At 46.3% G+C, this 20,740-nt stretch overlaps 1 protein-coding gene across 3 annotated transcripts in view; it reads left to right on the top strand.

Moving 5' to 3' along the window:
- The window catches only part of klhl32 (kelch-like family member 32), a 46,527-nt gene extending 26,160 nt beyond the window's left edge, over positions 1-20,367 (top strand). The window contains exons 3-11 of one of the 3 annotated variants that reach the window (XM_023980636.2): positions 333-513; positions 11,326-11,433; positions 12,918-13,016; positions 14,562-14,777; positions 16,577-17,303; positions 17,395-17,453; positions 18,317-18,509; positions 18,806-18,900; positions 19,117-20,367. In XM_023980636.2, the coding sequence (XP_023836404.1) occupies positions 333-513; positions 11,326-11,433; positions 12,918-13,016; positions 14,562-14,777; positions 16,577-17,303; positions 17,395-17,453; positions 18,317-18,509; positions 18,806-18,900; positions 19,117-19,278 (1,840 nt within the window). In that variant the 3' untranslated portion in view covers positions 19,279-20,367. Of the gene's footprint in view, positions 1-332; positions 514-11,325; positions 11,434-12,917; positions 13,017-14,561; positions 14,778-16,576; positions 17,304-17,394; positions 17,454-18,316; positions 18,510-18,805; positions 18,901-19,116 lie in introns of those variants that run through there. The other 2 variants (XM_023980637.2, XM_023980639.2) reach the window with 2 other exon arrangements.
- Positions 20,368-20,740: the final 373 nt, after the last annotated feature.

The raw sequence follows: 20,740 nt of genomic DNA, 5'->3' as shown, positions 1-20,740 counted from the left end.
ATGAAATGGACAGCTAGGAGAACAAGAGAGACAAACAATGAGATGCGGCAGGTAGCCTAGCGGTTAAGAGTGTTGGGCCAGTAACGAAAGGTCGCTGGTTTGAATCCCTGACTTGAATAGGTGAAAAATCTCTCCGTGTTCCCTTGAGCAAGTCACTTAACCCTAATTGCTCCTGTAAGTCGCTCTGGATAAGAGCATCTGCTAAATGACTCAAATGAGATGAGCAGAGAGACGAGAGACAGAGATTTTCCCACCCTCTTGACTGATATCTCTCCCTCACTCTCTCTCCCCCACTCCTTCCTTCCCTCTGTCCCTCCCTCCCTCCCTCGCAGTGGGCAGGAGCTGGTAACAGACCAGAGGCTATGCCAGTCCAAGTCTCACCAGGACTCCGTCCTCTCCGCCCTCAACCAGCAGAGGAAGGATGGCCTACTCTGTGARGTCACCCTGGTCGCCGGCGACCAGAAGTTCCACGCCCATAAAGCAGTGCTGGCGGCGTGCAGCGATTACTTCCGGGTGAGTTTGGACCTGGGGAGGACACTACTAAAAATTGTTATTTGTCTGTCCCCATAGGAGAACCCTTTAGCTTCTAGGTAGAACCCGTTTGGGTTCCATGTAGAAACCTTTCCACAGAGGGTTCTACATGGAACCCAAAAGAGTTTAACCTGGAACCAAAAAGGGTTCTCCTATGGGGACAGCTGAGTAACCCTTTTTGGAACCCTGTTTTCTAAGAGTGTAGTTTCAAGTTGTTTTGTCACGTGCACAAGTACAGTGAAATGCCTGTCTTGCAAGCTCTTTCCCAACAAAGCAATAATCAATATCACTAGTACTATAAAGTAAATTAGTACAAAAAAACACGAGAAATAGAAACAATAAGAACAGGAGAGAGTAAGTAAGCTATATACAGGCTCAGATCCAGGGTCAGTGCCAATACCATACAATGTGCTGGATACTGGAGTGGTAAGGGTAGATATGTATAGGGTGTCAGGTGACTAGGCATCAGGATATATGATAAACAGAGTAGCAGCAGCGTATTTGATGATTGTATGTGACTGTGTGTAATGTGTATGTGTGTGTGAGCAAATGAAGCGCGTGTGTGTGTTGGAGTGTCAGAATGAGTGTGTGTGTGTAGAGTCAGTACTGTGAGTGTGCATAGAGTCAGTGCAAAAATAAAAGGGTCAATGCAGATAGTCCGTGTAGCCATTTTGTTAGCTATTTAGCAGTCTTATGGCTTGGAGATAGAAGCTGGTTAGGAGCCTGTTGGGGTCAGACTTGTTGCTCCGGTACCGATTGCCGTGCGGAAGCAGAGTGAACAGTCTATGGCTCGGGTAGCTGGAGTCTTTAACAATTTTCCGGGCCTCCCTTTCACACCGCCTGATATAGAGGTCCTGGATCTCAGGGAGATCGGCCSCAGTGATGTACTGGGTGTTCTGCACCACCCTATATAGCACKATGCGATCGAGGGTGGTGCAGTTGCCATAACAAGCAGTGATGCAGCCAGTCAAGATGCTCTCAGTTTGGCAGCTGTATAACTTTTTGAGGATTTGAGGGCCCAAGCCAAATCTTTTCAACCTCCCGAGGGGGAGGTGGCACAATCGTGAGGAACTTGAAGCTCTCGACCTGCTCCACTAGTGCCCTGTTGATGTGGATAGGAGCGTGCTCGCCCCCTGTTTCCTGTAGTCCACGATCAACTCCTTGGTCTTACTGTCATTGAGGGAGAGGTTGTTCTGGCACCACACTGCCAGCTCACTGACCTCCTCCTTGTTGGCCTTCCCATTTTCGCCCGGTGATCAGGCCTACCCCCGTCATGTCGTCAGCAACCTTGATGATGGTGTTGGAGTTGTGCATGACCACGCAGTTGTGGGTGAACACGGAGTACAGGAGGGGAGTAAGCACACACCCCTGTGAGGCCCACGCGTTGTGGGTCAGCGTGGCGGAGGTGATGTTGCCTACCCTCACCACCTGGGGTCGGCCCGTCAGAAAGTCCGGGATCCAGTTGCAGAGGGAGGTGTTCAGTCCCAGGGTCCCATGCTTGGTGATGAGCTTGAAGGGGACTATGGTGTTGATTYCTGAGCTGTAGTCAATGAACAGCATTCTCACGTATTCCTCTTATCTCGGTGGGTGAGGGCAGTGTGGAAGTGCAGTTGAGATTGCGTCTTTGGATCTGTTGGGGCGGTATGCAAATCGGAGTGGGTTAGGGGTGTCTGGGATGATGGCGTTGATGTGTGCCATAACCAGCCTTTCAAAGTACTCAAATCAAATTGTATTGGTCACATACAAGTCTTTAGCAGATACAGGGTGGTAATCTTTGTGGCAGGATGCCTTAGAGTTCTTGTGAACATGAATGATGGTGGTCAGCTTGAGATGTGGGGATTACAGACTGGGACAAGGAGAGGTTGAAAATTACCGTAGATATGCCTGCCAGCTGTTCTGCGCATGCTCTGAGAACACGTCCTGCAATACTGTCCGGCCTGCGGCCATGCAAGTGACCTGATATAAAAACCTTACTCACGTCGGCCTCGGAGATCGAGATCACCCAGTCCTCTGGGTCGGCGGGGGCCCTCATGCACGGCTTGGTGTTTTTGTCGAAGTATGTCTAAAATGCATTGTGTTCGTCTGGTAGAGACGCATCGTTAGGCAGATCACTGCTGGTTCTTCCTTTCTAATCTGTAATGGACWGTAGCCCCGGCCACATGCGGCTGGCGTCGGAACTTGTGTAATAGGATTCCACCTTGTTTTTATTTTGTCCTGTTGCTTATTTGATGGTTCTGCGGAGGTCGTAGCAGGATTTCTTGTCCTCAGCCGTAGTCTCTGGGTTAGCTGCGATAGACCTGTGTGTGGTAGCCCTGTCCTTTAATTTAGTTGCAACCTTGGTGTTAATCTAGGGCTTTTGATTGGGGAAGCAGCGAACCTTCACTGTGGGGACAACATCGGTGATGCATTTCCTAATGAAGCCGGTGGCGGAGGTGGTTAGTTGTCAATGCTATCTGCCGAGTCCGGGTACAGTCAGCGCTAGCAAAGCAGTCCTGTAGCATAGCCTCTGATTCAGAGGACTATTTATCTACGGAGCACGTCACGGGTACTTCCTGTTTGAGCTTCTGCTTGTAGGCAGGAGTATAGAGTCGTGATCTGATTGCCGAACGGGGGATGAGGGAGGACCTTGTATGCTTGCTTGTGAGTAGAGTAACAGTGGTCTAGGACTTTATCAGCCCTAGTGGCAAAGGAGACGTGTTGATGGAAGTTGGGTGTCTTAAATTCACCGGCAACCAAAAAAGCAGCTTCCAGGTTCATGGTTTCCTGCTTGTTTATAGCCTTGTACAGTTTAAGTGCCAGCTTGTTGTTTTTCTTGTCCTGGGGTGGAATATATACAGCAGTCATGATAACAGCTGAAAACTCTCTCAGGTGATAGAAGACATTTTGACCATCAGGTATTCTAAGACGGGTGAACAATGTGTCAAGACTTCCACTGGGCTAGAGTCGGCACACCATTTGCTGTTGATGAAGAGTCATACCCTCCCCCTCTAGGACTTCCCTAAATCCAATGTCCTGTCCGCTCGGTGAATGYAGAATCCACCCATGGGTATCTTTTCCCGAAAGCCATGTTTCAGAAAATCAGATAATATTGCAGTTCGAGAGTCCTGTTGATATCAAATTCACGATTGGAGGTCACCCATCTTATTATCAAGTGTCTGGCCAATAAAATGGAGGGAAGAGGTGGCCGTTTATCCCTGCGCCTAAATCTTGCCAGGACTCCCCTTCTCCTGCAATCTGTTTCGCCCGGCGTTTCGCCTTGGGTAGCCCGAAAATTGGGTCGGAATTACACTAACAGCAGATGAGTCGAAGTTGAAGCCGGAATTTWGGTTAATAAATGCCAATCTGATGTTCAAAAGTTCTTGTCGATCATAATGAACTGATAGTGGATACATTTCATCCCAAAAAATAAAGATAAACGCCAAAAGAAGCAAAGTTGGGTCGGAACTCGAAAGATGGCCGCCTTACAGTGTAATGTGCACATCTGGCTTCGGAGGACATGGAACCTATACAGTACAGTCCGCATGCACAGTATATCTACACAGTATATCTACACAGTATATCTGCACATACACTATATATACAAAAGTATGTGGACACCCCTTCAAATTAGTGGATTCGGCTATTTCAGCCACAACCGTTGCTGACAGGTCTATAAAATCGAGCACACAGCCATGCAATCTCCATAGACAGACATTGGGAGTAGAATAGCCTTACTGAAGAGCTCAGTGACTTTGAACGTGGCACCGTCATAGGATGCCACCTTTCCAACAAGTCAGTTTGTCAAATGTCTACCCTGCTTGAGCTGTCCCGGTGAACTGTAAGTGCTGTTATTGTGAAGTGGAAAAAGGTCTAGGCGCAACAGCGGCTCAGCCGCGAAGTGGTAGGCCACACTAGCTCACAGAACGGGACAGCCGAGTGCTGACCGCCAAGGTGTCCACATACTTTATGTCATGTAGTGTATATTAGTCAATCACGCAAACCAGCTTSATGAGGTAGTCACCTGGAATGCATTTRAATTAAAAGGTGTGCCTTGTTTTAAAAAAAAGATTTGTGGAATTTCTTTTCWTAATGCATTTGAGACAATCAGTTGTGTTGTAGATAGCCCTACATGGTAAAAGATTAGCTCAAATAAGCAAAGAGGAATGACCATCCATCATTACAATCCGGAAAATTCCCAAAACTATTCAAGTRTCTTCAAGTGCAGTTGCAAAAACCATGAAGCGCTATGATGAAACTGTCTCTCATGAGGACCGCCACAGGAAAGGAAGACCCAGAGTTACCTCTGCTGCAGACGATAAATTCATTAGAGTGAACTGCACCTCAGATTGCAGCCCAAATAAATTATTCACAGAGTTCATGTAACAGACACATCTCAACATCAACTGTTCAGTGGAGACTGCGTGAATCAGGCCTTCATGTTCAAAATGCTGCAAAGAAACCATTACTAAAGGGCACCAATAAGAAGAATAGACTTGCTTTGGCCAAGAAACACGAGCAGCGGACATTAAATCAGTGGCTTTTTTGAAGAATATAAAATATGTTTTGATTTGTTTAACACTTTTTTGGTTACTACATGATTCCATATGTGTTATTTCATAGTTTTGATGTCTTCGCTATTGTTCTACAATGTAAAAGTTCAAACTTTTGACTGGTACTGTATATTTTTTAAATGGTCTGAGAAGAACAACAATGCATTGGCAGGGCAATTCAAGCAAAGCCAATATGCAGTGATAATGTTTAGGGCCAATAGCCTACTGCGAAAACCTCATTGCGAGGGAACTGTTTTGAATAGATTCATGTTGAAAATCACATTTTCCGTTTCACATGTAAAATTTTTTAATAATGATCCCCATGTGAAAATCTTAGGGCTGGCCCCATTTAGTTGTTTGGTCGATAGGCTGTTGGTCGACCGAGATTTCTTTAGTCAAGACACCTGTCTGATTCGCGCATGTCTCAGTGGACTACTCCATTGCGGAGGCCACAGGGATYGCACAGTCCYTCACTTCTAAGARGRGTATGSTTATATTATAAATAATGGTYCAACACTAATKAACCAAATATTATTTTATAACATGAGCTTTCTGCCGCGTCGTATATGGTCGTTGTCCGTGGTTACGAAACATCATCTTCAGTGAATAGGCGCCTTTCCCTATGTTGCTATGTGCATAATAGCAAAATGAACCAGCATATTTGGATTGAGGACAATGGCGGAGGCATCAGCGTCAGAGACGAGGAAACAGCCCTTGCCTTAAACCCTATTCGTATGGGATTAGTTTTACTGGGGGTGGTCGGGTAATGTAATTKTGTGCACAAGCACAAAACACCACATCTGTCATTTKTTTTGGTCAACAATAACTGATTTGATAAATTGAACGAAGTTGCTCTGCATAGCCTATATATGAAGWGCCTACATGTATCAACTTTCTCAGTAAATGCTTTTGTTAATATATMTTTGTTGTGCGTATGAATTGAATAATGCATCAATAAAAAATATAGCGCCTGTAGCGCCTATTTAATATCCTAATAATTATGCTGTTAATAGATCGCAAATCAGCATACAACTGACTTAAACGTTTGGAAATGATAAGTTCACTTTCGCATCCTTAGCCTTAAAACGCATCTCAAGTGCAAGTGCACTGTGTAGCTCACATCTGAAGGCTGGGGGGTATTTAGGACGTCTACTGGGGACTGCTAAAATATTCGAATGATTATCACATTTCCTCAATTCAAATATTTAGGAGACACTATACCGAAGATGGTTTGGTATGGTTTAGAAACTTGGGAACCAAGCTCGAGTTATCACTGTAGCCCTGTTATCGCCTGGACTTGTTGAAATATCTTTGCCTAGAAAAAAAACCTCCAGGTTATAATAATATGTAATGTCATTATCAATAGCAGGCTTTGTATAACCACTATCGAGATGTAGGCCTAAGAGCAAGTCCTGTTTAGACGAAATACCATAACTTACTTACTCCTATATTTCAATATATAGGCTACTGTACTAATCAATCAATCAGTTCATGCCATCACACAGCATCCGAGACATTCATGCTTTGAAATGCAATCAATCATTTTAGTTTTCAAATGAATGACAAAGGGAGCTTTGGATAATTAGCCTGAACAATAAATACATCGCAATTCACGAATGCATGCAGCTGTTTTTAGTCTACTGTAATAAAGCTGCACATATGCCTAGGCCTTAAGCAGAGCAACAGGCCCAACCCCCACTAATACACCCGCCCAAGCTCCATCCTGCGAACTAAGAGATATGTATCAGATGCTCAACATGCTCTGCTCACACCTACTGTAATGGTCCGAACCACATGAAAACAACACTATGGAACACAAAGCTTTTACTATCGCATCCTGGAATACACAAGGTCTGAGGTCATCTGCTTTTGGCCTACAGAACAGGAGCCCAGACTTCATCAAAGAAAATGGAAATACAGACATTGTCATCCTACGAGAAACATGGTATTTTACATCTGGCTAGAAATGAATAAGGAAATGATCTCAACAGAGAAAAATCTCCTTGTGTGCTACCTATARCCCCCCCCCCCAATAGAATCCCCATACTTTAACGATGGCAGCTTCTCCATCCTAGAGGGGGAGATAAACCATTTTCAGGCCCAGGGACATGTACTAGTCTGTGGCGACCTAAATGCCAGAACTGGACAAGAACCTGACACCCTCAACACACGGGGACAAACACCTCCCTCATATGCCCCCCTAGACACAACGATGACAACAAACACACGTCCTGCAGCTCTGTCGGACTCTGGGTATGTACATAGTCAATGGTAGGCTTCGAAGGGACTCCTATGGTAGGTACACATATAGCTCATCTCTTGGCAGTAGTACTGTATAGACTACTTTATCACTGAACTCAGCCCAGAGTCTCTGACTGAACGCTCTCAGGTCACAGCAAAATCACACTCTACTTGAACAGAGCTTTGCTCAATCATGAGGCATCAAAGCCAAAGGAACTGAATAATATTAAGAAATGCAATAGATGGAAGGAAAGTTAGGCAACAACAAGTTCAATCCCTTCTAGACAATTTCCTGGACAAAATGCTTCACTGTAATAGTGGAGGTGTAAACTTGGCAGTAGAAAATCTAAACGGTATGTTTGACCTCTCAGCTTCCCTATCAAATCTAAAAATGTCAAGCAGACAACCTAAGAAAATGAACAACAATGACAAATGGTTTGATGAAGAATGCAAAATCCTAAAAAAGAAATTGAGAAACCTGTCCAAACAAAAACATAGAGACCCAGAAAACCTGAGCCTACGCCTTCACTATGGTGAATCACTAAAACAATACAGAAATACACTACAGAAAAAGAAGGAACAGCACGTCAGCAATCAGCTCAATGTAATTGAAGAATCCATATAATCTAACCACCTCTGGGAAAACTCTAAACAAAGAGTTATCTATCCAAAACGGAGATGTATGGATAAACCACTTCTCCAATCTTTTTGGCTCTATAACAAAGAGAAAACATCAAACATATACATGAACAAATACAAATCTTAGAATCAACTATTAAAGACTACCAGAACCCACTGGATTCTCCAATTTCATGTTATGAACTACAGGACAAAATACCCTCCAACCCAAAAAGGCCTGTGGGGTGGATGGTATCCTAAATGAAAAGATAAAGATAGAGACCACACATTCCAATTGGCTTTACTTAAACTCTCTAACATCAGCCTCAGCTCTGGCATATTCCCCAATATTTGGAACCAAAGACTAATCATCCCAATCCACACTAGTGGAGAAAAATTTGATATCCTCTGTATAACGTAAAACACCAAATAATGCATGCAGATCAGAATTAGGCCGATACCCGCTAATTATCAAAATCCAGAAATTCTACAACCACCTAAAAGGAAGCAATTCCCAAAACTTCCATAACAAAGCCATCACCTACAGAGAAATACACCTGGAGAAGAGCCCCCTAAGCAAGCTGGTCTTGGGGCTCTGTTCACAAACAGACCCTACAGAGCCCCGGGAAAACAACACAATTATACTACCAAATCATAAGAAAACGCATAGATTTGCACAAAATTAAATCAAATCAAATCAAACTTTGTCACATGTGCCGAATACAACAAGTGTAGAATGTACCTTGAAATGCTTACTTACAAGCCTTTAACTCTTCTTGAACTGCACTGTTGGTTAAGAAAATATTTACCAAGTAGACAAAAATAAAAAGTAACATAATAAAATAACAATAACGAGGCTATATACAGGGGGCACCGGTACAGAGTCAGTGTTTAGGGGTACAGGTTAGTTGAGGTAATTTGTACATGTAGATGGGGGTGAAGTGATCATGCATAGACAGCAGTGTACAAAAGGGAGGGGGGTGGGGTCAATGTAAATTGTCCGGTGGCGATTTGATTAATTGTTCAGCAGTCTTACGGCTTGGGGGTAGAAGCTGTTGAGGAGCCTTTTGGGCCTAGACTTGGCACTCCTGTACCGCTTGCCGTGCGGTAGCAGAGAAAACAGTCTATAACTTGGGTGACTGAAGTCTCTGACAATTTTATGGGCTTTCCTCTGACACGCCTATTATATAGGTCCTGGATGGCAGGAAGCTTGGCCCCAGTGATGTACTGGGCCATTCATACCACCCTCTGTAGCGCCTTAGTCAGATGCCGAGCAGTTGCCGTACCAGGAGGTGATGCAACCGGTCAGGATGCTTTCGATGGTGCAGCTGTAGAAACTTTTGAGGATCTGGAAACCCATGCCAAATCTTTTCTGTCTCCTGAGGGGGAAAAGGTTTTATCGTGCCCTCTTCACGACTGTCTTGGTATGTTTGGACCATGTTAGTTTGTTGGTGATGGACACCAAGGGACTTGAAACTCTCGACCTGCTCCACTACAGCCCCGTCGATGTTAATGGGGGCCTGTTCGGCCCTCCTTTTCCTGTAGTCCACGATCAGCTCCTTTCTTTTGCTCACATTGAGGGAGAGGTTGTTGTTCTAGCACCACACTMCCAGTTCTCTGACCTCCTCCCTATATGCTGTCTCATCGTTGTCGGTGATCAGGCCTACCATTGTTGTGTCGTCAGCAAACTTAATGATGGTGTTGGAGTCGTGTTTGCCATGCAGTCATGGGTGAACAGGGATTACAGGAGGGGACTAAGTACACACCCCTGAGGGGCCCCAGTGTTAAGGATCAGCGTGGCAGACGTGTTATTGCCTACTTTTACCACCTGGGGGCGGCCCATCAGGAAGTCCAGGATCCAGTTTGAGGGAGGTGTTTAGTCCTAGAGTCCTTAGCTTAGTGATGAGCTTCGTGGGCACTATGGTGTTGAACGCTGAGCTGTAGTCAATGAACAGCATTCTCACATAGGTGTTCCTTTTGTCCAGTTGAGAAAGGGCAGTGTGGAGTGCGATTGATATTACGTCATCTGTGGATCTGTTTGAGCGGTATGCGAATTGGAGTGGGTCTAGGGTGTCCGGGTGGATGCTGTTGATGTGAGCCATGACCAGCCTTTCAAGCACCTCATAGCTACCGATGTGAGTGCCACGGTGCGGTAATCATTTAGGCAGGTTACCTTCGCTTCCTTGGGCACAGGGACTATGGTGGTCTGCTTGAAACATGTAGATATTACAGACTCGGTCAGGGAGAGGTTGAAAATGTCAGTGAAGACACTTGACAGTTGGTCTGCGCATGCTCTGAATACACGTCCTGGTAATCCGTCTGGCCCTGCGGCTTTTGTAAATGAAAAGTGGTTGTCCCAATCCCTTATAGAGTAGAGACTGCGTTAGCTATGGAAACACAATTTACCTAGAGCAACACTAGTGCTTACACCCCAAAAATACCGGTCCTAATCAAAAAAAGGGGGCAGGAGTATCCTCTGCTCTGAGGTTGTAGTGGTGTGACTGTAGCCCTGGTCCCAGATCTGTTTGTGCTATCATGTCAACTCCTTCGCATGACAAGGTGTGGCATGAAGGCGCAAACAAATTGGTACCCAGGCTAGTGTGATTTAGGAGTCCCTGATTATTTTAGTTGTGAATTAAAGACATGACTAATCCATCACCCTGCCGCTTCGCCTGTTCCTCCATCCCTGATCAATGGCTCTGCCATCATCTCATACTGTGACACCAATCAATTGCTTTGATTGGGGAGCACACGGCATCAGGCACAGCACAGCAGGCTCAGGGCCAGGCGACTGCTCTCTCTGGGGCTTTGATTTCACTTTGTCTTTGTGTGTGTGTGTGTGTATTAATGCAGTGTTTCCCAGAAAAAGATCAGGACCAGGAAGTAACCAGTCTGTGTCTCGGATAGTGATAAATATAGCTTGGAAAATGGGTGTCAAAGAAACACACGATCTCTATGTCCAATGAACTCTATGGATAGGCCAAGAGTGGGCCTTCAACTGGAGGGCAGTTGCTGTGTGAAATCACATGGTAGTCCTTGTGCTTTCAACCCCTTGGGGGGGTGTCTCCTGTCTGTCTGTTCGTTTGTGTGTGCTGATCAAGCAACAATAACTTCTGTTCTCTCGAAGACAATAAATAAAGTATTATTATTTTTCGCGGAACAGATGGCTATATCGGTACAATAATACAGGACTAGTAAAGGCTCTGTGCACTATTTTTCGTATTTATTATTATTATGATATTTCAGGGGGTGGTTCAGCATCCCTACTTCCCGAATCTATGAGGCTGTTTTTGTAATTCAGCTGTGCGGCAGCCTATTTATAGCTCAGGTTTGCTGTGCCTATGTCTCAGAGGTGTGTGTGTCTCTCTCTCTGTCTCTGTCTCTGTCTGTCTGTGTGTGTTCACAGGCCATGTTCAGTCTGTGCATGGTGGAGAGTGAGGCAGACGAGGTGACTCTCCAGGGAGTGACCAGTGTGGGACTGAAACATGCACTAGACTTCGCCTACACGGGACAGGTGAGTCCACAGTAGCGCCTTCATCTGCAGCTAGCCAACCCACCACATGTCCTCGAGTCACACACAGGTACTGAACTGTACGCACAAACATATCTCACAAATATCCAGGCTAACACTAACTAAGAGTGATAATTTTCAGCTTTTCGTTAGCTGATTAAAGCTGTAGCCCAGCCATACTCAACTGGCGGATCGCGGTCCCGATACTTGACCCCTAGGGTGCCCCCATTTGATTTTGTTGAGTCACTCTGGTATCATATGAATGCACATAAAAGATGACAAAATGTGTAGAATTTCAGGAAATTTGCTTTAAAATGCTTTGAAGTTTTCTCTCCGCCAAGGAAAGGGATGTGAACAGTTTGAGCATTTTGGGGTCATATGAGTCGCGATGTGGGGGTTTGTTACTATGCTGATAAATGACAGTATCCATCCGGGACCGTTGCCATCTAGTACATCTGTGTGACTGGACCTTCTTAAATAGTGGTTGAGTCCACCTGCTATAGCCTATACATGGATGTGATATCTAACCTAGCCTGATCCTACAGTATGCCKGTGACCCCCCCCCCCCCACTCTTTCTCCTCCCTCTCTCTCTTGCCTATCTCTCTTCCCCCCCCATCTTTCTCTTCCTCTCTCTCTCTCTCTCTCTCTGCGGTGAGGAGTCAGGAGATCTATGCCCTGTGGCCCAGCAGTGAAAGGCTGGCTAGCTCGTAATTATTCCTAATTGCATTTCCACAGTGGAAATGAGCAGGGGGAGTTGTGTTGATGTAGGTCAGCAGCCGGCCGCCGGTCCGTTTCCGTCTGCTGAGATGATGAGACGTGAGCAATATGCTTATTTCAGTAAACAACCACAGAGCTAGTTGCTGAAATCCATGGGCCACATGTCAGGGGCCATGGGGTTAGCAGACATGCTGTTGCTATATAGTCTACACTGAGAGCACGCACGCACGCATATTATAAATAATAGTCGTACTTTTTATTTGATGTTGCTTCAAATCATGTATTTTGCATGGCAATTACATGGAAATGTGGTATGTATCACAGTTATAAGAAGAATAACAGTGTGTGTGAATAACAATGTATAATACCACTCTAACCGCAATGTAATGACCCTTTAAATTCATGTTTTATAGACACTGAATATAAAGCGGGACCAACACGTGTAGTCTATTGAAGAACACCCAGCGCAAATAATGCCTCTCAAATGCTTTCAGTAACACATGAGTGAAATCACATTAGTTGACATGCTATTGCGCACGAAAAACACGCCTGGCCTGAGACCACAGTCACACACCCACACACATGAATCAGCAGCATTATATAAAGCGACCACTGGTCCCCGAGTGCTTCTGTCATTTGGTTGCGTCCCAAATGGCACCCTATTCCAGACACAGTCCACAACTGCTGTCTCTTATACACATCTAGATGTGTATAAGAGAGAAGTGTGTGAGATGGACAGGAAGTGGTCTCACTCAGGTCCTCTCCTCAGATAATGCTGGAGCCAGGAGTGATTCAGGACGTTCTGTCAGCAGGAAGTCACCTTCAGCTGCTGGAGCTGCTCAGTCTTTGCTCCCACTACCTCGTCCAGGTGAGGAGTCAAGACATGGACACACACACTCACATATATTACATACTCACACATAGTCATATACAGTAGTACAGTCAAATAAGCACATACGTATCACACACACACACACACGCGCACTGCAATTTATTGTGTATATGGAGGGTCTACTCTCCATATGTTCAAGGTACCTCCTAACAACACAAGACCACACATTAAACCCCCCTGTCACTACCAGTAAGTTACATTAGCATGGCAGTGGGCAAACCGTTACATCATGTTATGGTGAACAATGCTCTCATACACCATCTGCTGTTAGAGAGAGAAATGMACACTGTTGCACACCATTGATTTCACTGCACCTATAGACATACTCCCTGCTCACTGTAAACACTGTATTATACAATTAAGATAGCAGTTAAGATGACAGCTGAAGATGCAGAGAAAAGACCCAGGTTAACATAAAATATAGATTCACTAGCTTTCTTTTGTTTTGTCTGTATGAAATTGTGTATTGAACAGGTTATTTTTGTGTGTGAGTGTTTTGTTTGAGCTGATTTCTCAGAGCCATGCAGTATATTGCACATGGTTCTGCTTATTGCCAGCAGATGGCAGTCTTATTCCACTCTCGATCTTCATGTTCTATTCTCTTGCCTCTCCTCCTGTTCTCTCTCTTACTCTGTGATCTGCTTGAATAACAATGTGGTCTCATCTCAATAGATTCTGCAGTTCAAAAACACCCCAAGGAACGTGTGGGACCCAGAGTGTGTGCGTGCGTGTGAGGGATATTCAACTGTATGTCTGCGTGTGTGTTACTGTATGTATTAACTCAAACTCTACACCCCAACCGAGCACCTCTGTTCTGCCACCTCTGGTCTCTTGGCCCTCAGCTCCTGCTCAAACTTCTTCTCTGTCCTGGCACCCAAACGGTGGAACAAACTTCCACCTAACGTCAGGACAGCGGAGTCCCTGCTCATCTTCTGAAATGTTTTGAAACCCTTCCTCCTCAAAGAGTATCTTAAATATATCCCAGGGGAAACGCCCCCCCCCCCCAAAAAAAATATAAATAAATACACAAAAACATGCACTTGTCTTTTCCTGCTACTTTATTGTGGGAAGATCACAGTCCCATGGCTGTGATATGTTGTTGTCTCACCTGGCTATCCTAAGATGAACGCACCAATTGTAAGTCGCTCTGGATAAGAGCGTCTGCTAAATGACTAGCTGGGTTTCTCAACTCCGCGACGTGTAGATCTCGGAGTTGGGTTTGCGACGACTGTCATGTGATACGAGGAAACAGTTGGTGGTTGTATTTGAAAAAAGTTTTACGAAAAAGTATGGATTTCAGCGAAGAAAGGCCCGCTTTTACACAGGACTAACATCTGTTTGAGAAAAGTGTCGACTGACAGTGACTCGATGTAGTCGGTGGTTCAGGCCGCCCACAGTCGTCGCTGCTCAACTCCGTTGCGATGGTATATATCGTGGCGTTTAGAAACTCTGCTACGAAATGACTCAAATGTAAATGTATTTACCTTATGAAGTCTGTACCTGCCCATGTGTCCACAACAGGAGCTGAACAGTGTTAACTACCTGGACCTGTACCGTGTGGCTGATCTGTTCCACCTCCCTGCTCTGGAAGAGGCTGTGGTCAGCTTCCTGGTAGAACACCTGTGTGAGCTGCAGCAGAGCCGCCAGGAGGAGGTGCTGCTGCTCCCCTACCGCCTCCTCAGGGAGGTGCTGAAGAGCGACCGCCTCACCTCCCTCAACGAGGAGGAGATCTGGCAGGTACCAACTGCCATCTCTCTCTCTCTCTCTCTCTCTCTCTCTCTCTCTCACACCACACACACACACACACAATGGAAGGAACACACACATGTTTGCAAATGCATCCACTTATACAGACACACACACAACACACACACACAACACACACACCACACACACACACACACACACACACACCACACACACACACACCCACACACACAACAACACACCACATATATATGCACACCATAACCACACAGCCAGACCCACACAGACTTTGATATACTACATCACCAGTGTGTCATTAACATCAACTGGTCCATTTTCATTGCCTGCACCAAAATACACTATTATGTATAGGAGTGAATAGGAAAGGAAGGTGTGTGTGTGTGTGTGTGTGTGTATATATGGATGGATGGGTGAAGTGTGGAGGGGGGGGCTAGTGTTTTGACTGTTCATTTGCACCAATCAGGCCCCCTCTCCACCTCTTCTTCGCTCTCTCCCCCTCTGATTAGGCCCACGCGGCTTCATCGCGCCATCCCCCAGCTGTCACTCCGGCCGCCCGTCTGATTGAAAACAATCAGGCCTCTGATGGCACAATTACCCTGACCCTTTAGCCAGGCGATGCTGCCATAATCATACCCTGATTAGGCTGCTTTGGGCCTCCTTCACTCTGCCGAGAAGGTTAATTTGGGCATCCGCCCGGGAAAAAAAACGTGCGGGCGCCAATACACAGCCGATATAGTTTGCCCGTCAATCATCGTCACACCGACTTCTCTCAGAGTCTCACGCTCTGGAAATCACATTTTCTTGGGTCTTTGTTTTTTTTCTCCCTCTTCTTTGCGCGTTTGCCTTTCTCTGGCTGCTCTCTCCCTCTCTCTTTCTGTCTCTCTCTTTGGGGAGGAGGGGAGGGAGGGGAAGTTGATTTATTCTCTGCCCCGAGGAAGTTCTCTGATCCAGCGTGACCTTCACAGTCAGCCTACCGGAGCACACACCCCTCCGCCACTTCAGAGGTGGGAGGAGGAGGAGGGAGCGGGAAAGAGAGAGAAAGAAGGAGAGGGGTGTAGATAGCAAGACCGAGAATAGGACAAAGCAAAGAGTGGAAGGGGGGGGTGTAAATATTGTTGTGTTGGCATAATTTTAGGATGTATTTAAGAAGGAAGAGAAAAAGGAGTGGCATTGACAGTAGTAGGACAATATATACAGTGCGTGTGTGATTGATGTGGGAATATGTCTGCGTCTATGTAAATGTGTGTTTTGGTGTGCTGTTTGTACAGAATGTGGTTTGAACGCATATACGAGCCAGCGTAGTGTTTGAATAGGATTTCAGTGTGTATCCAGTGTGCCTGCGAGTCAGGAGGAGACGCTGACAGTGAACTGCTCCAGCTCGGTAATCGTGCGGTGCTGTAATAAGTTCCCTGTCTCTGTACTGATTGTGTTAAAAGCCACTTTGTTTCCCTGATAATGGTATCAGCGATCTTCAGCCATCTCGCCCACATTCACACGCCACCGCCACAGCTAAACAGCCTCCGATTGCTCTCAAGTTCAATTAAATCCCCTCTCTGCTTCTCTCCTCTCCCGGTCCTCAACAAAGGAATGTACCGGTGGATATTCATGATGCTTGCACACAACACACTAGTGTGTGTGTGTGTGTGTGTACGTTTGTATAAGTGTGTGTACGCACGTTTTGTATAAGTGTGTTTGTGTATACAGTAACACACTCGTCTTGTTCTTGCAACACTGCTCTGTAGGCATTTAGAATACTAATAAGTATGAATCGCTTCCCTCTGCCTTCCTCTTCCCCCTCTCCTCTTTAGCTGGTGGTGTGCTGGTTAGAGCATGACTGTCGGTACCAGTACACCGAGGACCTGATACAGCACGTTCGTTACGGTCTTATGGATGTGGCCGCCCTGCACCACGTGGCACAGTGCCACCCGCTGGTCCAGTCCAGTGCCACCGCCGCCGCCCTAGTGGACGAGGCTCTAGAGTACCACCGTGCCACCTWCGCCCAACCCCTCCGCCAGACCGCCCACACCAAGCCCCGCTTCCAGTCTCTCACCCTCTACATCGCCGGCGGGCGCAAGCGCGAGGTGAGCCGCGTYCGGGAGCTGCGCTACTTCAACCCGGCCYCCCAGGAGAACGRGCGCGRGGCRYGGTGCTCCAACTGGAGCGAGCTGGCYCCKATGCCCGCRGGGCGCAGCCACCACTGCGTGGCCGTCATGGGRCACTTCCTGTTTGTGGCGGGRGGCGAGGTGGAGCATTCCACGGGGAGGACGTGTGCGGTGAGGACKGCCTGTCGGTACGACCCCCGGGGGAACCGCTGGARGGAGATAGCCTCCATGAAGGCGTGCAGGGAACACTTTGTCCTSGGGGCTCTGGGCCAGTACCTGTACGCGGTGGGGGGGAGGAACGAGCTGAGACAGGTGCTGCCCACRGTGGAACGCTACTGTCCYAAGAGGAACAAGTGGACCTTCGTCCAGTCCTTTGACCGCTCGCTGTCCTGTCACGCCGGCTGTGTGGCTGACGACCTGCTCTGGGTCTCAGGTACACACACACCCAGATGGAGAATAGAGCATAACAGACTGAACACACACACATGCACGCCACCTGTGTGTAATACTCTTCTCTGTTACAGGTGGAGTCACAAACACAGCTCAGTACCAGAATAGACTGATGGTGTACGACCCAGAACAGGTAACTGAAGAACAGGTAGTACAGAGAAATAAGCAAAAAGTAAGACAAATGCCATCAAAACATTTAAAACCATGGTTTCAGAACAGTTTCTGTTTATGTGATAGCTGAGTAATACGCTTGTTTACTGCAACATGTGTGTTTGCGTGCGCGTGAGACAGAGAGCCCGCGCGCAAGGGGGAGAGCAATAGGGAGAGAAGGAGAGCAAGGAAGGAAGGAAGGAAGGAAGGAAGGAAGGAAGGAAGGAAGGAAGGAAGGAAGGAAGGAAGGAAGGAAGGGAGAGAGCGAGCGAGCAGGAGACTGAGAAAGTCTCATTTGTATTCACCGTGGAGCTACATTCACCTGCCAGGAACACCAACCCCCCACCCACACTACCCTCAACAGATGGCCACCCGTCAGGTCCTACCAGACATACGCACACACACCCGGACGCACGCACACATACACAATCGCGCGCCCACGCACACAATCGCTCACGTACACACACAAACATGGTCACGTACGCTCACCCACACACACACACACACACACACACACAAAACAACCATTGACACACTTAGTCAAATGTGCACAGTCGGATACATCCGTGTAAAATGGAGAGGGTGAAGTGTATTATTAGGAATGGGGAGATATCATTAGGAAAAATCATAGTTCTGGTGTCACATTATTTATCCAGCACTGAACATACATCAATTACCCACGCAGGGATACGCTAAAATATTAATCCATCTATTCAACATCTCATCTTCTCACCATTCTTTTTCCTCCTCACCTTCTCTTTCTCTCACCCTCTCTCCCCCCCTCCTCTCGCCCTTCTCTGTCTCGTTCACCCCCCCTCTCTCTTTCCCCCTTTCTCTCTCTGACAGAACCAGTGGCTGGCCCGCAGTCCCATGCTACAGAGGCGAGTGTACCATGTCATGGCCGTGGTGAGAAGGCAGCTGTATGTGCTGGGAGGAAATGACCTGGACTACAACAACGACCGCATCCTGGTCCGCCACATCGACTCCTATGACATAGACATGGACCAGTGGACCCGCTGCACCTTCAGCCTACTCACGGGTGGGTGGGCTTCACATACACGCGCTCATGCATACGCATGCACGTGCACACACAGGCAGGCAGACACACACACACACACACACTAGATAAGATCACTGTCCTCCTTTTTCCCGTGTGACTCTCCACCCCTCCCGACTTGATTCCCCGTGAAGTTGTCAAATAAGTTCAAGGTGAAGTCGGGAGTTATTTTCTGAACTTTCCCAACGCACCCTGTGTCTCAGATGACATTGAGTCATATGGCCTCTCTTTGGCACAGTGAATCATTGTTTTCGCTCTCTCCTCTCTATCCTCCYCAGGTCAGAATGAATCTGGAGTGGCAGTCCATGATGACCGAATCTATGTTGTCGGTGGATATTCTATTTGGACCAATGAGCCCCTAGCGTGTATCCAGGTGAGTGACCTTGACAGAGTTAAGTAACCTGAAAAATTGTCTTATTAAACTATGTTGTACATAAATAATTTATGCATCGTTTTTTTTTAAGGTGTTTCGAATGCTCTTATAATCCATTATGAGGAAAGAGGGAATTCATAGAAAATGTTATCTTACTAAAAATCTCTTATTATTTCATGTATTTGAATTTTTTTTTTTTCACGTCCTGTTGTCCAGGTGTTGGACGTGAGCACGGAGGGGAAGGAGGAAGTGTTCTATGGGCCAACTCTACCGTTCGCCTCCAATGGAATAGCAACGTGTTTCCTCCCTGCCCCCTGCTTCACCTGCCCCAACCTCCAGACTCTACAAGTGCCCCATCACAGGATAGGGCCTGTCTAACACACTAATAGAGACTACAGTAAATGTCTACATAGACACATCATGCAGCTCTTATGGACATACAATTATGTAACCCAAAATAACTCCTTCACAACACCCCCACTCTTCCTCTAAATGCATTCACACACTATTGCCACCCAGATAAGATTACCCGCGTCTTCGCCAGTTTCAGGATCCCAACCTGACCACTCCAAGTGCAGGCGTCACTGCCCATCCTGAGGCCTTGACACGACCCATAAACTGAACAAAAACGTGGCCCTGAATGAAAGGAGGGACCTCAAGAGGACATTGAGGAGGTTCCCCTATTCAGCTACCCTGTGATGATGGACTGATCTTCCATCAGCTGTCGGGTCGGGGTCAATTCAGGAAGTAAACCAGAAATTCTGATTTACAATTTTGATCATTGAAAAGCGTTGAGAATAATAGATATTCGATTGGAATAATATATCCTGAATTGACATAGAATTGACCCCAACCCTGCTCAGATGACTGGTTGAGTAAAGGGGCTGCTCTAGTCAATGGTGCAGAACCCCAACCCTGCTCAGATGACTGGTTGAGTAAAGGGGCTGCTCTAGTCAATGGTGCAAAACAGAAGATCGCAATGCTGGAGCACTCAAGGGGAGCAGAGCTCTCTACGGAGTGAAATGGCTCCCTCTTTTACTAATGCACTCTAGGGCTATTGGCACTCTAACMAGCTGTACTTACTACTTACCATAACCCATCTACTCCATCCAAAGCCAATGGACCCATCCAAGGTCATTTCAATTGAAACCTGTTGTGTGAACTGTGGATCCCGTCTTACTCTTTCTTGAGCGTGTGTTTTCTATTCAAGCTCAGGATTTACGACTGTTTTAACAGTTCAATGAATGTCTGACCACGGTTATCGTACAGTGCATATACTCAACATACTGTATGTAGGAGAACCTAAGCTATGTGTTGCCCCTGTCTTATGCCATTTTCAAAACGTCTTGTTTTACTTTGAGCAAAAAACTAAGACAAAAGTCATTCTGTAACTCCACCAGCCTCCAGCAGTGAGAGGAGATGTGAGGAAAAAAACATGTCTTGTTTTCAGAATAAAGAGGTACAGTACTGTATCAATAAAGCCCATAATAAGTTGAATCGAGCAAGTTAATCCGCTGTATTGTCTTAGTATGAAATAGGGGAGTGTTGTTTAAAAAWAAAAAAAAGTGCTTTTGGGAGGGTMGTGTTTTTTCCTATTGGGCACAGGGGAGGGTAGTGTGCTTTTTCCCTGGTTTACATTCTCCCTTTTGCAGGATTTACGATCTCATTTATTCTATCCTTAGCAAATTGTCTCATCTGCTTGCATGCACATCCCCTATTTCGAGGTGTTTTGGTACTTCCCTTATGTAGTACGCTTTTCCACGCACTAACTATTATTATAAACTGGGTGGTTCGAGCCCTGAATTCTGTTTGACTGACAGCCATGGTATAGCAGACCCTA

The sequence above is a fragment of the Salvelinus sp. IW2-2015 genome, linkage group LG35 (assembly GCF_002910315.2).
Source record: "Salvelinus sp. IW2-2015 linkage group LG35, ASM291031v2, whole genome shotgun sequence".
In the NCBI taxonomy this organism is placed as follows: domain Eukaryota; kingdom Metazoa; phylum Chordata; class Actinopteri; order Salmoniformes; family Salmonidae; genus Salvelinus; species Salvelinus sp. IW2-2015.
This window is presented reverse-complemented; position numbering and strand designations above follow the sequence as displayed.